This window comes from Panthera tigris, chromosome A2, assembly GCF_018350195.1.
Source record: "Panthera tigris isolate Pti1 chromosome A2, P.tigris_Pti1_mat1.1, whole genome shotgun sequence".
Lineage (NCBI taxonomy): Eukaryota > Metazoa > Chordata > Mammalia > Carnivora > Felidae > Panthera > Panthera tigris.
Window position 1 is genome coordinate 82,278,389 of NC_056661.1, and position 20,127 is coordinate 82,298,515.

The 20,127-nt window shown below is 35.7% G+C and overlaps 1 protein-coding gene across 1 annotated transcript in view; it reads right to left on the bottom strand.

The window, feature by feature from the left end:
• Positions 1–20,127, bottom strand: part of MAGI2 (membrane associated guanylate kinase, WW and PDZ domain containing 2) — a 1,321,708-nt gene that overhangs the window by 579,742 nt on the left and 721,839 nt on the right. Inside the window, exon 3 of the mRNA XM_042965265.1 lies at positions 10,194–10,313. Within this exon, the coding sequence (XP_042821199.1) occupies positions 10,194–10,313 (120 nt within the window). The remainder of the gene's footprint in view (positions 1–10,193; positions 10,314–20,127) is intronic.

Here is a 20,127-nt window from a genome sequence, read left to right on the forward strand (position 1 = left end):
ACATCCTTGAGGGTACAAATGATAGGAATCACCATTTTTGCAACAAGTTACACTTCAATCCAAGGGGTAATAATGCTTGCTTCATCTCTAGGGAAACCAGATAGCTGCATCAGTAGATTTTTCTCTGGAAGTTTAATGGAGAACTCAGAATGGGAGCAGAAATAGGAACTATCTAATCCTCTTGGAAATAATCCTCAGGGACCTGACCTGGAGAAATCTTTCTGTTCTTTGTGGGCTCGCCCAGAGGAACAGATCTCTTTGGGGAAACAGCACCCTCCAGTATCAGGTCAGTGCCAAAGGGCAGGTGTCTTTAGTCAAATATGTGTCCGTTGCAGTAACATTCCTATATATGGAATGAAAGTAGGGGAGAAAAAGAAAGAAAACTCACTGGGAAATTTTAAATCAAGTCTTTTCCTTTTATAGACCCATCATCATAAGTTTCATCTCAGTTTGAGCTTCCTATACATTGTTTAAAACTTTTTTGGGGCGCCTGGGTTGCTCAGTGGGTTAAGTGTCCAACTCTTGATTTTGGCTCAGGTCATGATTTCATGGTTTGTGAGTTTGAGCCACACACTGGGCTCAGGGCTGACAGTGCAGAGCCTGCTTGGGATTCTCTCTCTCCCTCTTTCTGCCCCTCTCCCACTCTCTCTCTCAAAATAAATACATAAATTTAAAAAAATTAAAAAAAAAACTTTCGTTTATTGATACCTTATGTTATGGTCACTATTTGGGTTACCATTAATATTTCAATTTAAGTTATGAATTTTTCACAGGATGCCTGGATGGCTCAGTTTGCTAAGGGTCTGACTCTTGATTTTGGCTCAGGTCATGATCTTGTGGTTTTGTGAGTTCCAGCCGCAGGTAGGGCACTGCGTGCTGACTGCATGGAGCCTGCTTGGGATTCCCTATCTCCCTCTATTTCTGCCCCTCTCTGCTTACTCTCCCTCTGTCTCTCTCAAAATTAAAAAAAGTAATAAATTATGAATTTTTCAGATTTATCATTTTGTCCATTAACTATTTAGTGAATGAAACCAAACTTTCACATAGTATAAGAAAATTTAAAGTCACCCTTATGTAAAATGAAAGAAAGAGAAAGATGAGGTGGGAGTAAAGATCTTACTAGCAGTGTACAATTAATAATGGAATAAAATTTTATTTCCATTTACTTTCCATAAATTCTCTAAGAATAAAAGAATAATCAAGAAACTCATGCTCCTTTATAGTTAATTGAAAACTAATCAGAAAATGTTAGTGAAATAACCTATACATTCCAAGTACCACATGTCCCCATTAAATAAAATGCCTTTACATTTCTTTAGTGAGAGAACACACATACTAGTTTTTTTGTTTTAAAGTAACTTTTGGAATTTGCATATTTCCAATATATCCTAGGACTTTTCTAACTCTCCTATAGGTTTGGCTTCATTACTTCTGTTCTCCAACTCCTCATGGACTTTCTGTATTAGAAGTAGAAAAATCAAAAAAGTCTGTAATTCTTTTGGAAAAAATAAAGAGAACATGAACATGACAGGGATTATATGAATGGGAAATTACCCTGAGTCCAAGAAGTATTTAGCTGACACAATCAATAGAACTTGGGTGGAGAGGTGGTTTGATGGGAGATACAGTTTTGTTGACCAAGACTACTAGGTTTTGATTTTGAGTGATTTGATACACCATGAACTACTGTAGTGAAAAAAACCCAGACTATTGGGAATGGCTAAAGCAATGTAAGAACTATATTCTGGGGACAGTGTTATAGTTTGTATGGTACTGAGAGACAAACAAATATCGGAACTCAGAACAGGGACTCATGAAGTTAATGATGAGAATTAAGACAAGAGTAAAATTATTACAATTATGATACAAAGTTAATCTAGTACAAGATTCTGAGGTCAAATTGGTGTTATACAGCTCCATACTATTGACTTAGAACATTTTGAATTAGGAAGTTGATGTGTTTGTTCTAGGGTCTCAAGCTAAGGTGGATTTCTGTATGGGGTTTCTATTAAGGGGTTTCCACTATTGGGTTTGAGGAAGGAATCTAGGCATCCATTCAGTCATTCAACTCATATTCATTTAGTGCTTCCTAGGTGCCAGAGAGCACTCTAAACTTAAGAATTAGCAATGATGCAAACAAGCTACCTGACCTCCTGAAGTTTACATTCAGGTGGGTGGATACTGACAATAACCAAATAGACAAATGGGCACAAACTATATTTTCAGTTATACAGTAGCTACAGTAAAGAAAAGCAAATCAGAGAAAGGGAATGGAGAATGTTGGCAGGTGCAGTTTTGGATAAGGTTGCCAGGTAAGAGTTTCCTGAAAACTTTTAAATGAATATCTCAAAGTGAGAAAATGGGATATGTAGTTAGTTATTTGGAAGACAAGTAGCCCTGGAAAGTGAAATGACAAATTCAAGATCCCAGATGGATAGGAATGTGTTTGTTCTGTTCAAAGAACAGAAAGGAAGCCAGCATAACTAATAGAAATAGGCTGAAGACAGTATAAGTCAAACTCTCCATTTTATTGTAACTAATAATTAATATCAGTTTAGGTTTTTACTGGTCCTTTAAAATTCACATTTGTAGAGTCTTTAGAATTAACTTTCATGGAAATAGTCTCATGCAAACAAGATATGTTGACCACTTTATCCTAAATTTATCTGGTTGTTACAAACATATACAGCCTACAACAGATCTAAGAGAGCTGATTATTACATAAGGACAGATTGTTTCACTATATAAAATTTTAATACAGTGTTATGAAGGATTTTCTATAATTGCCAGAGTTTCCAAGCCTTCAACAAGGAAGAGCTTTCATATGGTGTGAATCTTCTGCAACATGATTGCTTTTTTTTTTAATTTTTTAACGTTTATTTATTTTTGAGACAGAGACAGAGCATGAACAGGGGAGGGTCAGTGAGAGGGAGACACAGAATCTGAAACAGGCTCCAGGCTCTGAGCTGTCAGCACAGAGCCCGACACGGGGCTCGAACTCACGGACCATGAGATCATGACCTGAGCCGAAGTCAGCCGCTTAACCGACTGAGCCACCCAGGCACCCCATGATTGCTTTTTTAAAACGCAAGACATCAGGGTATTTTTTAGAACTGTAACTTCATAATTGTTAGTCAGCATATACAGCATAACTGTATACTTTGCAGGATGATCAATGGAGTCCGCAAAATTTCAGATATTGTTTTGTGCATGAATGAAATTTGATGTCTATAAAAACAATTCATAAAGTGATCTTTGTGAAGATCTTTGTGAAGAATCACCAGCTTTGCTGGTGATTGATATCAATGTTTTGAAATAAAATACTTACTTAGCAATAAAACGACGGGACTATTTTTTTTTTTTTTCTAATTTTGGTGATTCCTATTCCCCCTGAGAGAAAGAACAGATCCATGGTCAATGAGATTGTAGACTCTTCTGTTATTCAGAGGAGGAATATAGAAGATATAAGGAAATAATGTCCCAGGAAGTTTTATTTTTCAGATTTGAAATTGAAATACAAAAATGACTTTTTTAGAGACGGATGTTATGTTATAGTTTTCAAGTTATTGGTCTATGACACAAGACTCTGGAAAAGAAAAAAATTGGCAGGAAGGGGACATTCAGGCACCACCTAAAATAACTGAGGTAGGTAAATCTCCTTTAAGAAGGTCTGTATGTCTAATCTAAGACTAATCAGTCAGAGAAAGACAGATATCATATGTTTTCAGTCATATGTGGATCTTGATAAACTTAACATAAGACCATGGGGGAAGGGATGGGGGAAAAATAAATAGTTACAAACAAAGAAAGATGGAGGGAGGCAAATCATAAGAGACTCTTAAATATAGAGAACAGTCTCAAGATTGATGGGGGAGAGGGGAAAATGGGTGATGGGCATTGAGGAGGGCACTTGTCGGAATGAGCACTGGGTGTTATATGCAAGCAATGAACCATGGGAATCTACCCCAAAAACCAAGATCACACTTTACACATTGTATGTTGGCCAATTTGACAAGAAATTATATTTAAAGAAATAATCTAAGACATGGCAAGAGCCATTGATCATCAGTATGTTGATAATATTTCAGAGAAACATATGCTCTCATGTACAAGACTGTTATTATCAATTTGATCAAAACTCTCTTGAGTGCCTCCTACAAAATGAGTAAATTTAAAGTAGAACAACTCAGAATGTTTAAAAATATTCATCCAATCAGGAAAGATAAATAGGTTCTGTGTGTTGAAGCAGTGGAAAGAAATGTAAGTAAAAACTTTAAAGTTATGCATTTTTTTCTTCCCACTAAATGAAGGGCATCATACTTTTTTTCAGGTGAATTCTCAATTTGTTTCAGATAAAAATTTATAGGGAGGTGGAGGGGCACCAGGGTGGTTCAGTCAGTTGAGAATCTGACTCTTGATTTTGGCTCAGGTTATGATCTCATGGTCATGGGATCAAGCCCCACATGGGGTTATGCGCGAAGCATGGAGCCTGCTTAAGAATATCTCTGTCTCTGTCTCTGTCTCTCTCTCCCTATCCACCCCTCCTTTGCTTGCTCTCTCATTCTCTCTCTCTCAAAAAATGTATAGGGAATGTTTACAAGAGTTAGAAAATCATAGTAATTATAGACATGAGCTTGAAGGAAATTAATTAAACCCTGAATATCACAGTTTTGGAATCCTAGGCTTTACCTAGTATCATCATCATTATTGGTTGTGAAAGAGCTGAAGAAGTGAGTCTTATGTTCATGAATATTGGCTTAATTTTAATGACATACTCCAAAAAGCCTGTTCCTTTTAGCTACATCTGAACAAAAATTTGTAGGGCTAACAATAAACTAGTTAATATTGTACTTTAGGTAAAAGCAAGCAAGCCATTTCATGTTCCTTGACTTTAGTCTTTAAGTTATAATTTATATGATTGTATAAAATTAGTTAATTAATTGCTTGGTTTGTTTCTTCTAGTCTCTTTTGGGAGAAAAAAATACTTGGAAATAGGCATTTTCATTATGTATTTTGGAAAAAGTTGGGTTTACAAAAGTCCCAAACCAAAAAGGAAATTTTGTCACCTTTTAAGGCACAATAATACTTCCAGTTTTAGTGCTTTACACAAGAGCATAGCAGAATGCAAAAATCATACATTGTCCATAACTCTGAATACAAACTGAATCAGAGAAAAAAATCAGAGGGAAAAAAAAAACTTGGCATTATAAGATCCCAAAGAAGTATAATACTTCACTAACGTGTTTTCCTCTATTGTTCAAATAAACATTTAGTAAGCTTATGTATTAATGTTTTGTGTTCCTCAAATGAACACCCAAATGTATGGCTTAGAATCTTCAACAGTAGGAATATTGCCAAAAGAAAGAAAAAGGAGCAAGTATCAAAATAAAAACATGTTATAATCTGGGTATATAATAACAACTGGATCCCTTAAGTGCAAGCTCCAAGAATCTACTGTTATTATAGAGGTTATTATTTGCATGGTAAAAATTTTCTCTTGTAACAGAGTACAAGGGAAAGGGAAAAACAATCACTTCTTATTTAATTTTGGTTCCTGGAATGACAACAACCTTAGCATCAATTTAAGCACTGATCTGCCCTTCAGGAAATATTATTTAGAAACTTGGACTGATAGAAGAACGGTTTTCCTCAAGATTATTTATAGTACCAGTAATAATTTTTCTTTAGTGTCAGTATCTCTTTATCATCCAATGCTCTCTTTATTGAAAACACCAATTCAAAATTTTAATAATAAATTCATCAAGGCCATGATATTTTCAAAAAAGTTGATGCTGATTTTAGTGACATGAAATGGATTTATGTAAAATTTATTGTATGTCTTCTCTCATCATGTAACTGCTTCAGTTACATTTATACAAAATTATTTGTACTTAATGTTTTTTACAGGATTTTATGTGCTACACCTAGAAGGACCAAACTTTTATGTACATATTGAAGTGAACATATTGAATTTCAAAATCCTGTAATAAAACTGTTTAAGAAAATAGGTGTGCTGTTTGTATTAGGCTCAAGTCCATATATATTAAGGCCCATGATTAGGAGAAACCACAAAATTGAGATGAAGGTAAGTGCCATATTTGCACTATATTCTGTTAGAATCCCAAATAATTTGCTCGTCTTGATTTGGTCCTCCTAAAAATTGGGGCAATATTACAATTGAGCTTATGTACATTTAAAGGAAACACTGAAGTTTAGGATCAGTGGCTTCTTCAATAGATAGAAAAATAGCATTGCTCCATTTAAAAGCACAACAGCAAAATATGGTAGTGGATGTTATGACAGAAGTGCTGCTTGGAACATGACTGTTGATGATCTAAGTAGATGAGTTAAATGAAATGAGATTCCAGGAACTGCTCAGGAGACATGGGGTTAGTTAATAATGCCATTTAGAACAAAGGTTGAGGCAGACAACTGGTAAGACTGGTCAATGAAACCATGAATGTAACATTCGAGACAACTGGAAGAAGTAGGTCAGGCAGGATTCGCTGATTTAGAGCCATGGCTAATTCAGCACTTTGGACAGTTCCCAAAGACATGTTGCCTTCCAGGCACTTCGATTATTTACCCTTTAGATTACCAGATCAACTCATTTAATCCTACCTCTTGGTGTCTCACTTATACCTGCATGTGACCTTAATCCCAAAGGAATTATCTGTATTTAACTAAAGAACTCTGTGGTCTGTTTCACATGAAGCCTACATCTTCAGTCCTGACATAAAGATTCATAGTGTTGCGTTACTTGATTTTACATCAGGCTCACCACTGGGCTTTGTTCTATTAACTTAATTTTAAACTTGATTCAATATGAAAAGATAAGGATGAGATCATCCAAGTCACGGAAAAGAGTCTGTTTACCAACACCTGATGGTCCACCAGAACCAAATCCTCTGGGCCATTTACATACAAGGGCATTCAGCAGCTGTTGTATAACAAACTGAAATGAGGTGCTCAGACAGAGTGAGGAGTTGGAGCTGCGGAGAAAAGGAATCTGCTAAAACTGTGTCTAGGATCATGGAGCATAACCGTAGATAGTAACTCACGCACATTAAGGCCTTCCTTGCAGTCTCTGGTAAATAAAAGAATTGCTCTTTTGGGGCGAGTAATTTGAGCCAATTTCTAGGAGGCAGATCTGCAATTCAAGAAAGTCTACTTTGTTTCTAATCAAAGGACAAATTTCATTTTAGCTACATCTTTAACCAAGATTAAAACTAGAATTATTGACAGTGAGACAAAAATGCATACATATCAGAAATACTTTAAAAATGTATTCTTCCTCACAACTACTTTTCAGGTAGATGTTTCCTGTTCTGAAACTGAGTAGTGGGGGTGAACGCTATAAGACTGGTTTCTTCAATGACGGGCATCTTAGCTAGACATTTTATAGAGGATTTTCTTGATCTTTGCTAATCAAAATTGAATGGGGTCCCAGTCCCTGACAACAAATGCACACGTTGGTAAGTATTTATGAGCAAGAAGAAGCAGAGACTATCTCCCTACCTCCAATTGCATTAGCAGTCTTGATATTCTTGTTTCTGGGTTGGAATCAGACCTAACATAGCCATAGCTAAAAGATCTATAACCTTAACACTGAGAGTACACCTCCCGCCAAAAAAAAAAAAAAAAAAAAAAAAAGCCGCTAAGAGTAACCCAATTTCTTCTTACTTTCTTTAGTGGAGTCACAGATATCAAAGATGAATTTTCTAGTCTGGCTGAAGGCTGTAGAGTACTGAGAAGACATGAAAATGTTTTAGCAAGGAGAAGGAAAGGGAGCAATGGTCCAAACACTGTAGAAAGGAGAATAGATAACATAGAAAAACTGGGATTTTATTGAAGAAATTTTATGAGAGATTGATGTCATGGAAGTTTGACAAATATAAAGGCTCTCAGATTTTTCTTTGTCTGGCTAAGGAGCACATTATTGTTATTCTGTATATTCTGAAAGCATCGACAGCAGAAAAGGCATTCCCCAGGTTTCCTTGACAAATAACACACTAAGTGGTAGCCCTGAGCCTTGAGTTTATGATCAGTCCTGAAGGAATAATAGTGATTTTCATTAGAATGTCAATTCTACTGGTTCCTCAGCTGTAATTGTAAGAAAATCTGAAGATCCCGAGATTTGAGAATGCTACCTAGGTGTCTGCCCAGACGGTTATGTGACCTGAAAAAGGAATATTGTTTTCAACCAAGTATACCATGTGTATTTGTAAGCAATGGTATTGATTCCACAAAGTCATATATACAAAGTCTTTTTTGTCAATGATCAGCTCTATGCATGTGGAGGCAATTAACAAGCTGGCACCAAACTTTAGCAAACTAAACTTTCAATACTGAAGAGATGTCTGAAAAAGATTCAAGACAACCCACCCTGGCTCATAAAACTTGGCTATATTGTTATGGTTTCAGGATAGTTTCCTCAAAATTTAACTGGAACCTAAAATTTACTTTATTTTAAAATATTGCTATTAAATTTCATCCTGAGAGTACTGGAGATTTAACATGAACATTTGGTTTAATTTTTTTTTCACCTTCTATACAGTTAACAAAGTTTTTATTTCTAAAAACAAAAAGAAAAGGTCATATTGTTAACGATACTACTTTTGAGATGCTCCTGCATGTTAAGCTGCTGGTTTTTTTGTTATATAAATATAATATTTATATTTGCTTTTATATTATAACATATATTTATATTTATGTATGTTATATATATAATATTAAATAAGGTAATTAAATACATTATTATTGACAGACATACAAACTAATGAATGCCACTAAATAATGTCACAAAACTCACAAGAAAATATGCTACAAAATTTATTGTTTATTTACTCTGACTTCTTTGATATAAGTACTTTCTATGATTTATACAGTTATTTTTCATATAGTTTAAGCAGCTTATATGAGCAACACAGCTTTTATATTTAAAATATTTTCAATCAACCTCCATCATTACTTATTTTTGACAACATGAACAAAAAACAATACTCATGTGTAAAACCATTTTCTTTTCCTGGGTATTTTTGCCTATTTCCTATAAATGTGGCAATAAGCAACTAAATGTCTTAGCCATAATGTAGGCACATGTCTCAGCCTAAATTGCCTTAGGAATGCAAAGTAAAAGAAGAGATTTTAATATTTCTAACAATATAAAATATTAAGTTCTTAAGTAACTCTAGTCCACTGGGCACCTACAAGTAAGTGAAGGAGGAAGTAGAGGGTCAAACTATTAATGAACCCAACTTACTTGCTAATGGGAGACCTCAAGTATTTGATTGACTAAGCAGCAATGCATATATTATTACTTTTGTTTTTAATATCACTATTACTTTTAATACAGTAAAACTGGATTCATCTTTGAACTTACTAATATATACAAATATAGTTCACACATACAATGGCTATGAAATACATAATTCCATTAGACATAAACTATATGCCTGTAGATGTCACTTAAATGTATAAATGTGATCATATCAACATGTTATTTATTTGTGCTTTTCAATGCTACCGTTCTCCTTTTACAGATAATTCTACTGAGGTTCACAGATACCAACAGAGTTATTTAGTATTTATAGTGGATAAGTAATAAAGCCAGATTTGGAACTGAGACAGATTCTGGTTCATGTTACAGTGCTCTTTCCACTGAAAGATACTTCCTACATTCAAGCTTTTAGTGTCATCTATTGTTCATGCTTGACTTGAGTACACAAGGAGACTTTTCTATTGCAGTAGAGCTTGGGAGAGCAAGCACAGATCATATTTCCTCATATTTTCCTACTTCATCATTTTGCATGAGATGCAAGTGAAGGCCAGCGAAGTGAAGGAACTAAAAAAAACCCACACATAGATAAGGACAGGACTGCAACTCAAGTCCTGTGCTCTTTGAGATGTTATCTAAAGATGAAGATAATTTATTTGGAAGATCACAGCTTAGTCTCAGGAGGCCATCACAAGTATATTTCAGTGGGCATACATATCTCTCAGCATCTTAAGAGTAGAATTATTCTAGATGTGTCCTAACTTTTTATTTGGAAAATATATTTCTAAAATTACCTTATTAAAGCTCTCAAACCAAAAGCAGTAGCTTATCAGTAATCTGGCATCCTAACGCATTTCAGCAACAGAGAAAAATGTGATGCAACAAGGAATAAATTTAGCAGACGAGCTGTGCTTACCTTCATAAGTCCCACTTTCTAAGAGAGCACCACTTTTCTCCAATTCCATAAAATCTTCAACGGTGATGAAAATATAGTCCACTCCAGGGACCTCACCCTCCTTATGTGGCCTTGTGGTGCCTGAATAAGGAAAAATTAAAAACAAAAGAAAGACTCTAAGTGATTTGTTGCTGAACTTGAGAAATACCACCATACTTCTGAATATTCAATAACACTTGTTTGTACATCCTGCGAGTTGGCAGCCTGCATTTGTCCTTCTGTTTGTTTGGAAACAGAAAATAGCATGGGTAAAGATTAAAGTAAATATACAAAGCATTCTTCTTCATCAAGCTTAAAAAGAGTTCATTGCCATGGAATGCAATTGCATACATTTCTTACAGTGGAAAATGCAGACCATTGTGCCCTTTTTTGAAGGGGCGTTTGAATATTGGGCCAGAAGTCTGCTAGCTCAGGAATTTACATATCTCACTTCTATGAATAAACCTTTATTGTTCTGTAGATTGCCTTGCTATGACATAAAATACAATGGAAAATAGGAATGTTAGCAGCATGTCAATGCATCTTTCTATTTTCATGATCTGCTCCTTTGTAAGGGTACTTTTGGTTTTCATTTGTTAACTTGGCCCCCCAAAATAACTTATATGTGATTTAAAGGAATACAAAATCTTTACTATTACTTAAAATTAATTAAATAATAATTGGAATTGGTGATAATTATAATTGAGTTAGTATTATAATTCCAGTAATAGTTTCCTTTCTTTCCCTTCCCTTCCCTTCCATTCCCTTTCCTTTATTATTGCCTTTAATTCTGACTGAACTGGGAAGTGAAATGCTCTGAGGGGTTGCTTCATGGGTCAACCGCTCTTGTTTCCTACAGGGTAAATGGGACTTCTGTGGCCAAGGTGACAGAAATATCAACCTGTGGCTCAGTGCAACTGTGCTGGAGAAGTCAGGCTTCCAGATCTGCTGTCCAGTTCATAAGGCAGGAATCAAAATAGAGACATATTAAAGGTTGTGGGTGTGTTTTCTGGTGCACTTCCCTCTCTGAACATGCCCTAAATTCTCTTCTTTTTCTATGCCACCTAATAAAACATTTTGTGTGGTCAGATTGGATTTCCATAATTCATACAGGCAAATAGTTTATAGAAATATACAAAGGGCAGATATATATAAGCAAGTATTAATACATTGGCAGGATTGTTCACATTCAAAATTTCCTCCATATTCTCCATATACTAAAAAAAGTATTTTAAACCCTTAAATTTAATTTTCAGTCTATGAAATCTTTATCAACTAGACCATGAAAATAGCCAATTGGTTCTCCTTTTGGTCTGTTAGGATCAGATTTGAACTGCAGATGAAAGGCATAAACTCATGCCAGAATATACAATGTGCTAGTGAAATTGATTTTGTATAAAAATGAATAATTTTCATTGAAAACATTTTTTGAAGAGATTTGAAAGCATTATTTTCTAAAATTAAATTTTAGAACCCTTCTTTGGAGGCTGCAAAACAATTTTTTTCCATAATCACATTTAATGACTTTCCCCTAAATTTGTTACTTCATTTGTTTAACTGAGCCATATTTTGCAATATTTCCTACTGCTTTTATGCTATACAATATAAACCTCCCACACCTAATATGCACAGTGTTGTCAAATTAATGTTTCTATGAAAACCTTAACTTTCAATATCCTGACTTTTACATGCTTAACCCTTGTGAATTAAAAGCACATTAACATAGTTTTTGGCAATCAATTTGTTTTCTGTTTATTTAGAACACACTCTAATCATTAAGAAAAATAGCATAACAAAGATTCCATTTTCCTTACTAATTTATCTGCATACTTCAGAAGCTACATGCTTTGATTAATTAAGTGCTTGCAGTGCGGTAATGCATTCCTAGCACAATATGAGCACAGGACCACATGCTTGAGGCCAGTCCCTAAGTTTGCTTCTGGACTGGAATTACTTGACTACACCAAACTCTAGTGGACATGTTTGTGGTTGTGATCTTTTGGAAGGACCATCAGTACTCTGGTTCACTGGGTAGGTTTTCCATCTCTATACTGCACCTCAGGACAATGTGACTGAACTCTTGCCTTGGGGATACAGACTCCTAATGGCTACATCAGTGTCGCCTGTTGCTACTGACCTGCTTAAAGCTATTTGGATGGGGGGCTCACCTACCTCACTGTGGCTTGAAGAAGTTCTATACTATAATTCCAAATGCTACAATTCCCATCTTTGACATTCATCTCATGTCTTCTTTTCTCATCCTCTTCATTTTTATAATTATAACCCACAGGCTCTTGTTCTCTTTTAATTTCCCTCATGTTCACCAAATATGGCTTCAATTCCCTCTCTAAATTCTAAAGACTCTAAATTCTAAACAACCTAGAATCCCATCTTTCCTTTAGCTCACCTTCACCATTTCCCCACTCCTAATAAGCTCCCAAGTTTAATATTGGCTATTTCATTCATAGACTGTTAGTTGCTCCAGAAAACAGTGGACATTCATCCACTGAGAAAGCACCCTACAAATTCAGGTTACCTAATATCAGTTTGATTCAACTGATGATTGGCAATCCTTTTATATGTCTTCCTTCTCTGTCACAATCAGACCATTTTCTAATACTCAACAGCTGTCACTTTCAACAGAAGACATTAGTGCATTCTCTTTGTGGTAAAGAAAGAGATAATCTGAAATCAAATTCCCCAAAGCTCATCTTATTTTTTAAGTTTGTTTGTTTGTTTGTTTGTTTATTCATTCATTTTAAATGTTTATTTATTTCAGAGGAAGACAAAGTGCCAACAGGGAGGGGCAGAGAGAAAGGGAGACACAGAATCCGAAACAGGCTCCAGGCTCTGAGCTGTTAGCACAGAGCTCAATGCGGGGCTTGTACGCACAAACCGGGAGATCATGACCTGAGTTGAAGTCAGATGCTTAACCGACTGAGCCACCCAGGCACTCCAAGTTTATTTATTTTGAGAGAGAGAGAGAAAGAGAGAGAGCAAGAATGAGTTGGGGAGGGGCAGAGAGAGAGAGTGAGAGAGAATCCCAAGCAGGCTCTGCATGTCAGTGCAAAGCACGACGAGGGGCTCAAACTCACAAAATGTGACATCAGGACTTGAGCTGAAATCAAGATTCTAGATTAACCAACCAAGCTACCCAGAACCCCCTTCTCAAAGTTTCTTAATTTGTACTTTCGTTATCTGCATTCTCTTCACCCTTAATTGGAATCATCCATCTATCTTGTTAAAATGAATCCTTTCTCTTCTGCTTTCTTGCAGGTTAGTTTTTTTTTTTTCTTTTTTAAAATCAGAGTTACATATGCAGATATTTTGAAGTCAACCATTCTACAGAGCTCAGTATTTGAGTAAAAGCAGACTGTCATCACCACTCCCCAAAACCTTCCCTTCATCCAGAGGCAAAGACTCAACATTTTTAGCTGATTCTTTTGTTTTTACCTCCATCCATTTAAATAATTTATTTATGATGTCCTTCTTTTTTTCTTTCTAATGTTTATTTATTTTTGAGAAAGAGAGACAGAGTATGAGCAGGAGAGGGGTAGAGAGAGAAAGAGACACAAAATCTGAAGCAGGCTCCAGGCTCTGAGATGTCAGCACAGAACCCAATGCGGGGCCCGAAGTCACCAACAGTGAGATCATGACCTGAGCTGAAATCAGACACTTAAATGACTGAGCCACCCATGTGCCCCCTCCCTTGTATCTTTGTGCATGTGTTTTACTTTAGCTATTATTTCCTGATTTCTTGGTAAAGCGAATGAGGAGTTAGCTGTTTCTTGCCCATGTTGTCTACACCTCACTTCCTCCCTCTCTCCTCCCATTCTCCCAATACCACAAACTTGTGTTTAGATGACTACTTAATGTTTACAATGACAACACTATGTAAATCTATTTCCACCTGAACCTTGTGATGTGGTAGTAGACTAATTTTCCTTTCTTGCATAACTTTTGTTTACTCTAGATTTAGTGTTTCCATTTCCAATTTCCCTTATATTAATGGAGAATTCAATTAATTAACACCTTCCTTGTTGGATAAATCAACTTTTAACATATACAAGTATACTTAATATTTCATCAGGTTTATCCTATTGAAGAAATTGCTCCTGGAGCCTCTAAGCTGCTCCAATCCAGACCTGCTGTCCCATGACACAGCTGTCATCCTGGGATCATCTTTGCCATCATCCCGGGGATTCACTTTGCCTCTTCCCTGTGTCATACTGCTCTTTTCCCAGATCCCATGTCTTTTTTGTAGTCTATTCCCTCGTTTTGGCAGAGCACATCTGCCAGAAGCTTTCTGTCAAAAGCTTTCACAGAAGCTACATTTTCTTTTCATGTCTGAAAAATACTTTATTCTATCCTTATGGTGGCAAATCGGACTCAGCATTTCAGGAAAATTTCATAATGAAAACATATTTTCTCCACCCTGTTCTTCTGTTAATGTCACCACTATTATTCTAGCCATACATGCTTTGAACCTTTCTCTCAGAGTCACAATTGGGGTGTCTGTCCCTCACTTGTTTATCCCATCTCCAAATATTTGGCAAATTCTGTGCCCTGTACCTCCACAATGTTGTCCTTCCCTTCTGTACTATCTCTGTTCTAAAATTGCCCTCCTGGACCTGGTACTGGCTATGTCACTGTTGTGACTGCCTCCCCCTCTTAGTTTATCATTGCACTCCCCAATTACCCTGGGAAAGCACGAGGCTGACCTCTAGTCAAGAGATTTGGTTGAAAACATAAGGAGAGGAAAATACTGAAAGTTTAAAAAGTCAGAAAAATCTAAGATTCTATTATTGACAATAAAAGGCGATTCTGGCATGCCAGGTTGTAGTCTCAGGATGGACTTTCCTTTATGGAACATGTGAGGAGAATAATTTGAGAAGTTTCCTCTTAAGAAATATCTTCCTTTGAGCTTGTCATGTGGCATTCTTCTTTCTGGGTACCCCAAAATTTCCACCATTAGCATTACTCTTTGGTTTAGGCCAAACAGAAACTATCTTTAAAACATAAGCTATAGTAGATGTGAATGTGAGCCAGGCAATGAAACTGCCTGGGTTTGGTGGAGCTCTGCCATTTGCTATCAGTATTACCTTGAGTAACGTATAACTCTAGTTTTCCTATCTATAAAATATGGTTAATACCAGTAGCATTTTGGTTGATTTGAAATCAAGACATTTGAAACCAAGAAATGAAAAACAATCAAGGATTCTTCAAATCAAGACAATGTCTGGAACATGTGAAGCACTCAAAAAAATTATTTATATTAAGTATTGTTGTTTGGAAGAGCAGAGATGACACCATGGATTTTTTTTCCACATGAATTCTTGCCACAAATATTAATTGAGCACTTACTATATGCCAAGTACTATTCAAGATACTGAGGATATATTTTTGAATAACACAAAGTAGGACCCTTTCTTTTGTGGAACTTATATTCTACCAAAGAGAGACAGAGAGTAAACAACAACAACAACAACAAAAAATAATTAAAAAGTAAGTTATATAATATGCTATAAATAATTAAATTCTAATAAATGACCATAAATCATTTTCACCTATGGATTATTAGCGGGTCAATTACTTAGATTTTTAACTGTTAGTTTACACAAATGGAGCAAAAGCTTGAAGAGAAGAGAAAGAGAGAGAGAGAGAGAGAGAGAGAGAGTGTGTGAGAGAGAGAGAGAGAGAGACAGAGAGAGAGAGAGAGACCAAAAGGATCTGAGGGGAAATAGAGATCTACAACAGTTGAGGGCTGCAGGCTTCCCAGGGGCGAATGCTGGCTTGGCAAAAGATCTCTGGGAGCCAGCAAGAACCTACTTATATTTTGGAAAGAATCACTAAATTCCTAAAGAGAAATTTTACTTATTTCACATATTGCTTGTTTTAGCTTAGGTCAACTGGCTTACACATTGGTGCCCAATACAGGTATTTTTGAACTTTCAAGGTTATTCTCACAGGATTGATAAATAGGACAGTGCATGATAGGCTCTGATGACTAGTGTATGTACACACACAGAGACATATATATCACCCCAAATTTTTAAAAGAGGGAAGTGTAAGCATGGTGTAGCAGAAATGTTTTCAAAGTTGGAATTCAGAACATTTGCATTCTATTTTGGTTTTAATAATTTAGGTTTGTGGTCTTGGATTAAAACATCATTGAAGTTTATTTATATATTTATTTGTAAGAAATCTCTACAATCAATGTGGGGTTCAAACTTACAACCACAGGATTAAGAGTCACACGCTCTTCCGACTGAGCCAGCCAGGTACCCCGACATATATATGGTCAACAGACACATGAAAAGATGCTCGACATCACTCATCATCAGGGAAATACAAGTCAAACCACAAGTGAGATAACATCTCACACCTGTCAGAGTGGCTAAAATGAAAAACACAAGACACAACAGGTTTTGGTGAGGATGTGGGGTAAAAGGGACCCTTGTATACTGTTGATGGGAATGCAAATTTGTGCAGCCACTCTGGGAAACAATATGGAGGTTCTTCAGAAAGTTAAAAATAGAACTACCCTATGATTCAACAATTGCACTGCTAGGTTATTTACCCAAAGAATACAAAAATGCTGATTCAAAGGAATGCATGCAACCTGATGTCTATAGCAGCATTACCTACATTAGCTAATTACAAAACAGCAAAACATTTTTATGCTGAAATAAGTATAGTTACTTTCCCAACTCAGTTACCATCCCAAAGGATTATGAGAAGTGACAGTGAAGCAAGACTCACCAGTAATAGAAAGTTATCCCCCTGTGTTAGGAATAGAGTGGAAGCTAGTAGAATAAAAGAGGAAATACAGGGGATTAATCATATAGCTAAAAGCTGAAGCTCCTCTTCTTTTAATGCTCTTCTATATTTGGTTGGAACTTTCCTAAGTGGTGTTTAGATAAGTCCAAAAGAAATTTTATTATCCAGATTATGGCTTATAGATTTCATTCTTTGTCTCCCGGACCACTCCTCCAAAGGGAAAATAAATAGAAAGGAAACGGAGGAAATGCTACTAAATTGAGTCTTTGCTTTATCTCTGATCGCTTCATTTCTTAAAAAAAAACAACGTATTGAATAATTGCCAAATTAAGTACTGTATGAATAACACCTTCTTCGTAAGTTAATAAAAGCATATAGTATTTCTGCTCAAAAGACATGTCTAAAGAGAATGAATGCTCCCAAATGGTTAGCTTATTATCGATACCTAGTGAAAGCATATCAAGGTCGCTTGTCATTTTGTTACCATGGCAACTGGGGGTGCCAAAATGGATTTTATTGTTGTTATTATTATTATTCTAGTTCGTAAATGAAGGAACATTGCTCCTTTTGCCTTAGGAAGGAAAGAGCATGATGTTTGTGGTAAATATAATTCTGAAGCACATTTTGCCTCAGCCTTCTGATATGTTCTGATTTTAGCAAAATGCTTAAAAAAACAGTCACTGGATTACAGAAAGGTATTATGATGGTCAATGCAGTTATCTATTGTAATCTATTTTGATGTGCAAAATGTTCTACAGTGTCCATTACACTATAGGCACCCTATACACATTTGCTATAGAAATGGATTTGGAATCAATCATTAATAGTCACTGTGTTCTAAGCAGATGGGTCACTGTGTGAGAATCTGAGAACTAAATTATTTTCTTATGCATGTTTCTGAATATATTCTCTCTTCACTCCTCGTGTTTCTCAACTGCAAGCTGAAGGAAATAAATCTTGACAGCTACAGTGACTTCCTCTAGATTCGACCTTTAATTAACTTACTCTAAGATTTCTGAAGACACTGCTTTAGTTTGTCAGTTACTCATTAGCAAGTGGGAACACCATCACCAGATTTGTGTGTGTGCTTCCAATAAAAACATTCAGGAGATTCCTTGGCCAATGCCCCTAATCAATTTTTACATAATCTGCTTAGATCTTAGGTTTTATTGCACTCATTTTCAATCATATAAAATCCAGAAGTATGATTTCATACAGACATAGAGTTAAGTTAGCAAGGAAAATCATTTAGTTTGGGTCACTGAGCCCTATGTGGTATAGATTATAAAACAATGTGAGCTTTATAGATTTCTTGTCAGCTGATGGGGTGGGTTGGGTTAAGGTCAAAAAGCAAAGTCTGCAATTTGGTTCAATTAATCACCTATTAGGTATAAGAACTACTTAGTGCCTCAATAAAACACTCCACATGTTTTATAAAATATTAAATATTTGACAGTTTCATGTGAAATGTATCAGTATTCAACTTAACAGTGTATTACTCTAAACCTTAATAATTATTTCAAAACTCTCTTATCCTCTAAAGTAGCAAGCTGTCAACTATTGTTTAAAGTTGCATTTGCATAGTTAATAATGTTATTCATTTTTCAGACAGAAGTTTTTGAAGAAGAAAGCTCTCCTCGAATATATCTGGATATAAAAGTTCAGACTAATGTCTCATACAGCACCAATTACTGTTTTACATCTTAACAGTTTGGATTGAGGCAGTATCATACCCAAACAAATGGCTCCTGAAATGTATGATACATCAGAATCACATGCAGAACTTGTTAAACACAGATTGAGGGGTGTCACACTCAGAGTTTCTGATTCAGTAAATATTAGGTGGTGCCTGAGAATTTAAATTTCTAACAAGTTTCCAGGTGCTGTTGATACTGCTAGTCTAGGGACAATGATTAGAGAACCACTCACTGCTCTAAACTCAGATCTCTAGAAACCCAAACTAAAAGCAATATGATATCTCATTATTAATTTAACTACAACAGGTCATAAAGTATGTAGTTTGAGACCTTAGAATTCACCCTAGAGTAATGGATAGCCATGTCCTGGGTTCAGAGGAAACAAGCCATTCTTCATTTGTTGGTATATAGGTATATCACCGCTACTGAACATTGCTTTTCCATAGTTCTCTTTGAAGTTAATTGAATTTGGAAGACAATGGACAAATCCCCACTTATGTTTGCTCATAAATAACTTTCATGATTATTGGAAGTAACATAAACGATCTTGGTTCTACATATACAACAATATGGCTTAAATTCTGAAAGACATAGGAGGTTTGAATGTAGCTCACCAGGAGTGATAAACAACAATGTGGCAAGAAAAAAAAGTATATGATGCAGACGACTTCTTGGATTAAGAAAATACTATGGTAGTGAAAAAAAGGGGACAAATATGAAAAATTTGTGGATCTCTAACAAACAAGACAAAGTAGCATCTTCTTATTTCTCCATGCCAAGGTATCTGATTCACTAAATGTTAAATTACAGCTTGTCTACAACTATACTAATCAGACTAAATCAGGGAATGGGCATGCACTGTGGAATTAGTGCCCATAAATCTCTCTGTGGGAACAAATTATTTAGAAAAACATATCTTTTCATCAATTCCATGATTTCACTTATATAATTACGTCTCTGGTGTAAACACTAGAGAAAACAAGGGGTGAAGGTGAGAAGTGTCTTTCAAAACTCAAAGTTTATCTTACTGTCCTTATCACTTGAACTGAAAAACCCATGATGCTAAGAAAGAGAGATAGGCAATTTGTATGTAACATTGTGTGTCAACTATACTCAAATAAAATATGTATATTTAAGAAAGGTAAGCAATGTTTGGGTGATTGCTTCTGAAGCTGATGCATGCATATACATTTTGACTTTTAAGGCTCCTCCACTAAATGATCCTACCTAATTATTGGCAGTACCAAGGCATCACTGACTGCTGGTACACAAGCATCTACCCACTGAGGAAAAGCTAGGGCAAAGTGAATGATTTCCTAACTGCACAGCATTTGATTTATCACTCTTTCAGCAGCAAAGAAATCACAACCTGAATCCTATCCATTCCTTCACATCAAAGCCCATCTTCTCCACCTGGTGCCTTGTTGAGAAAACTCAGT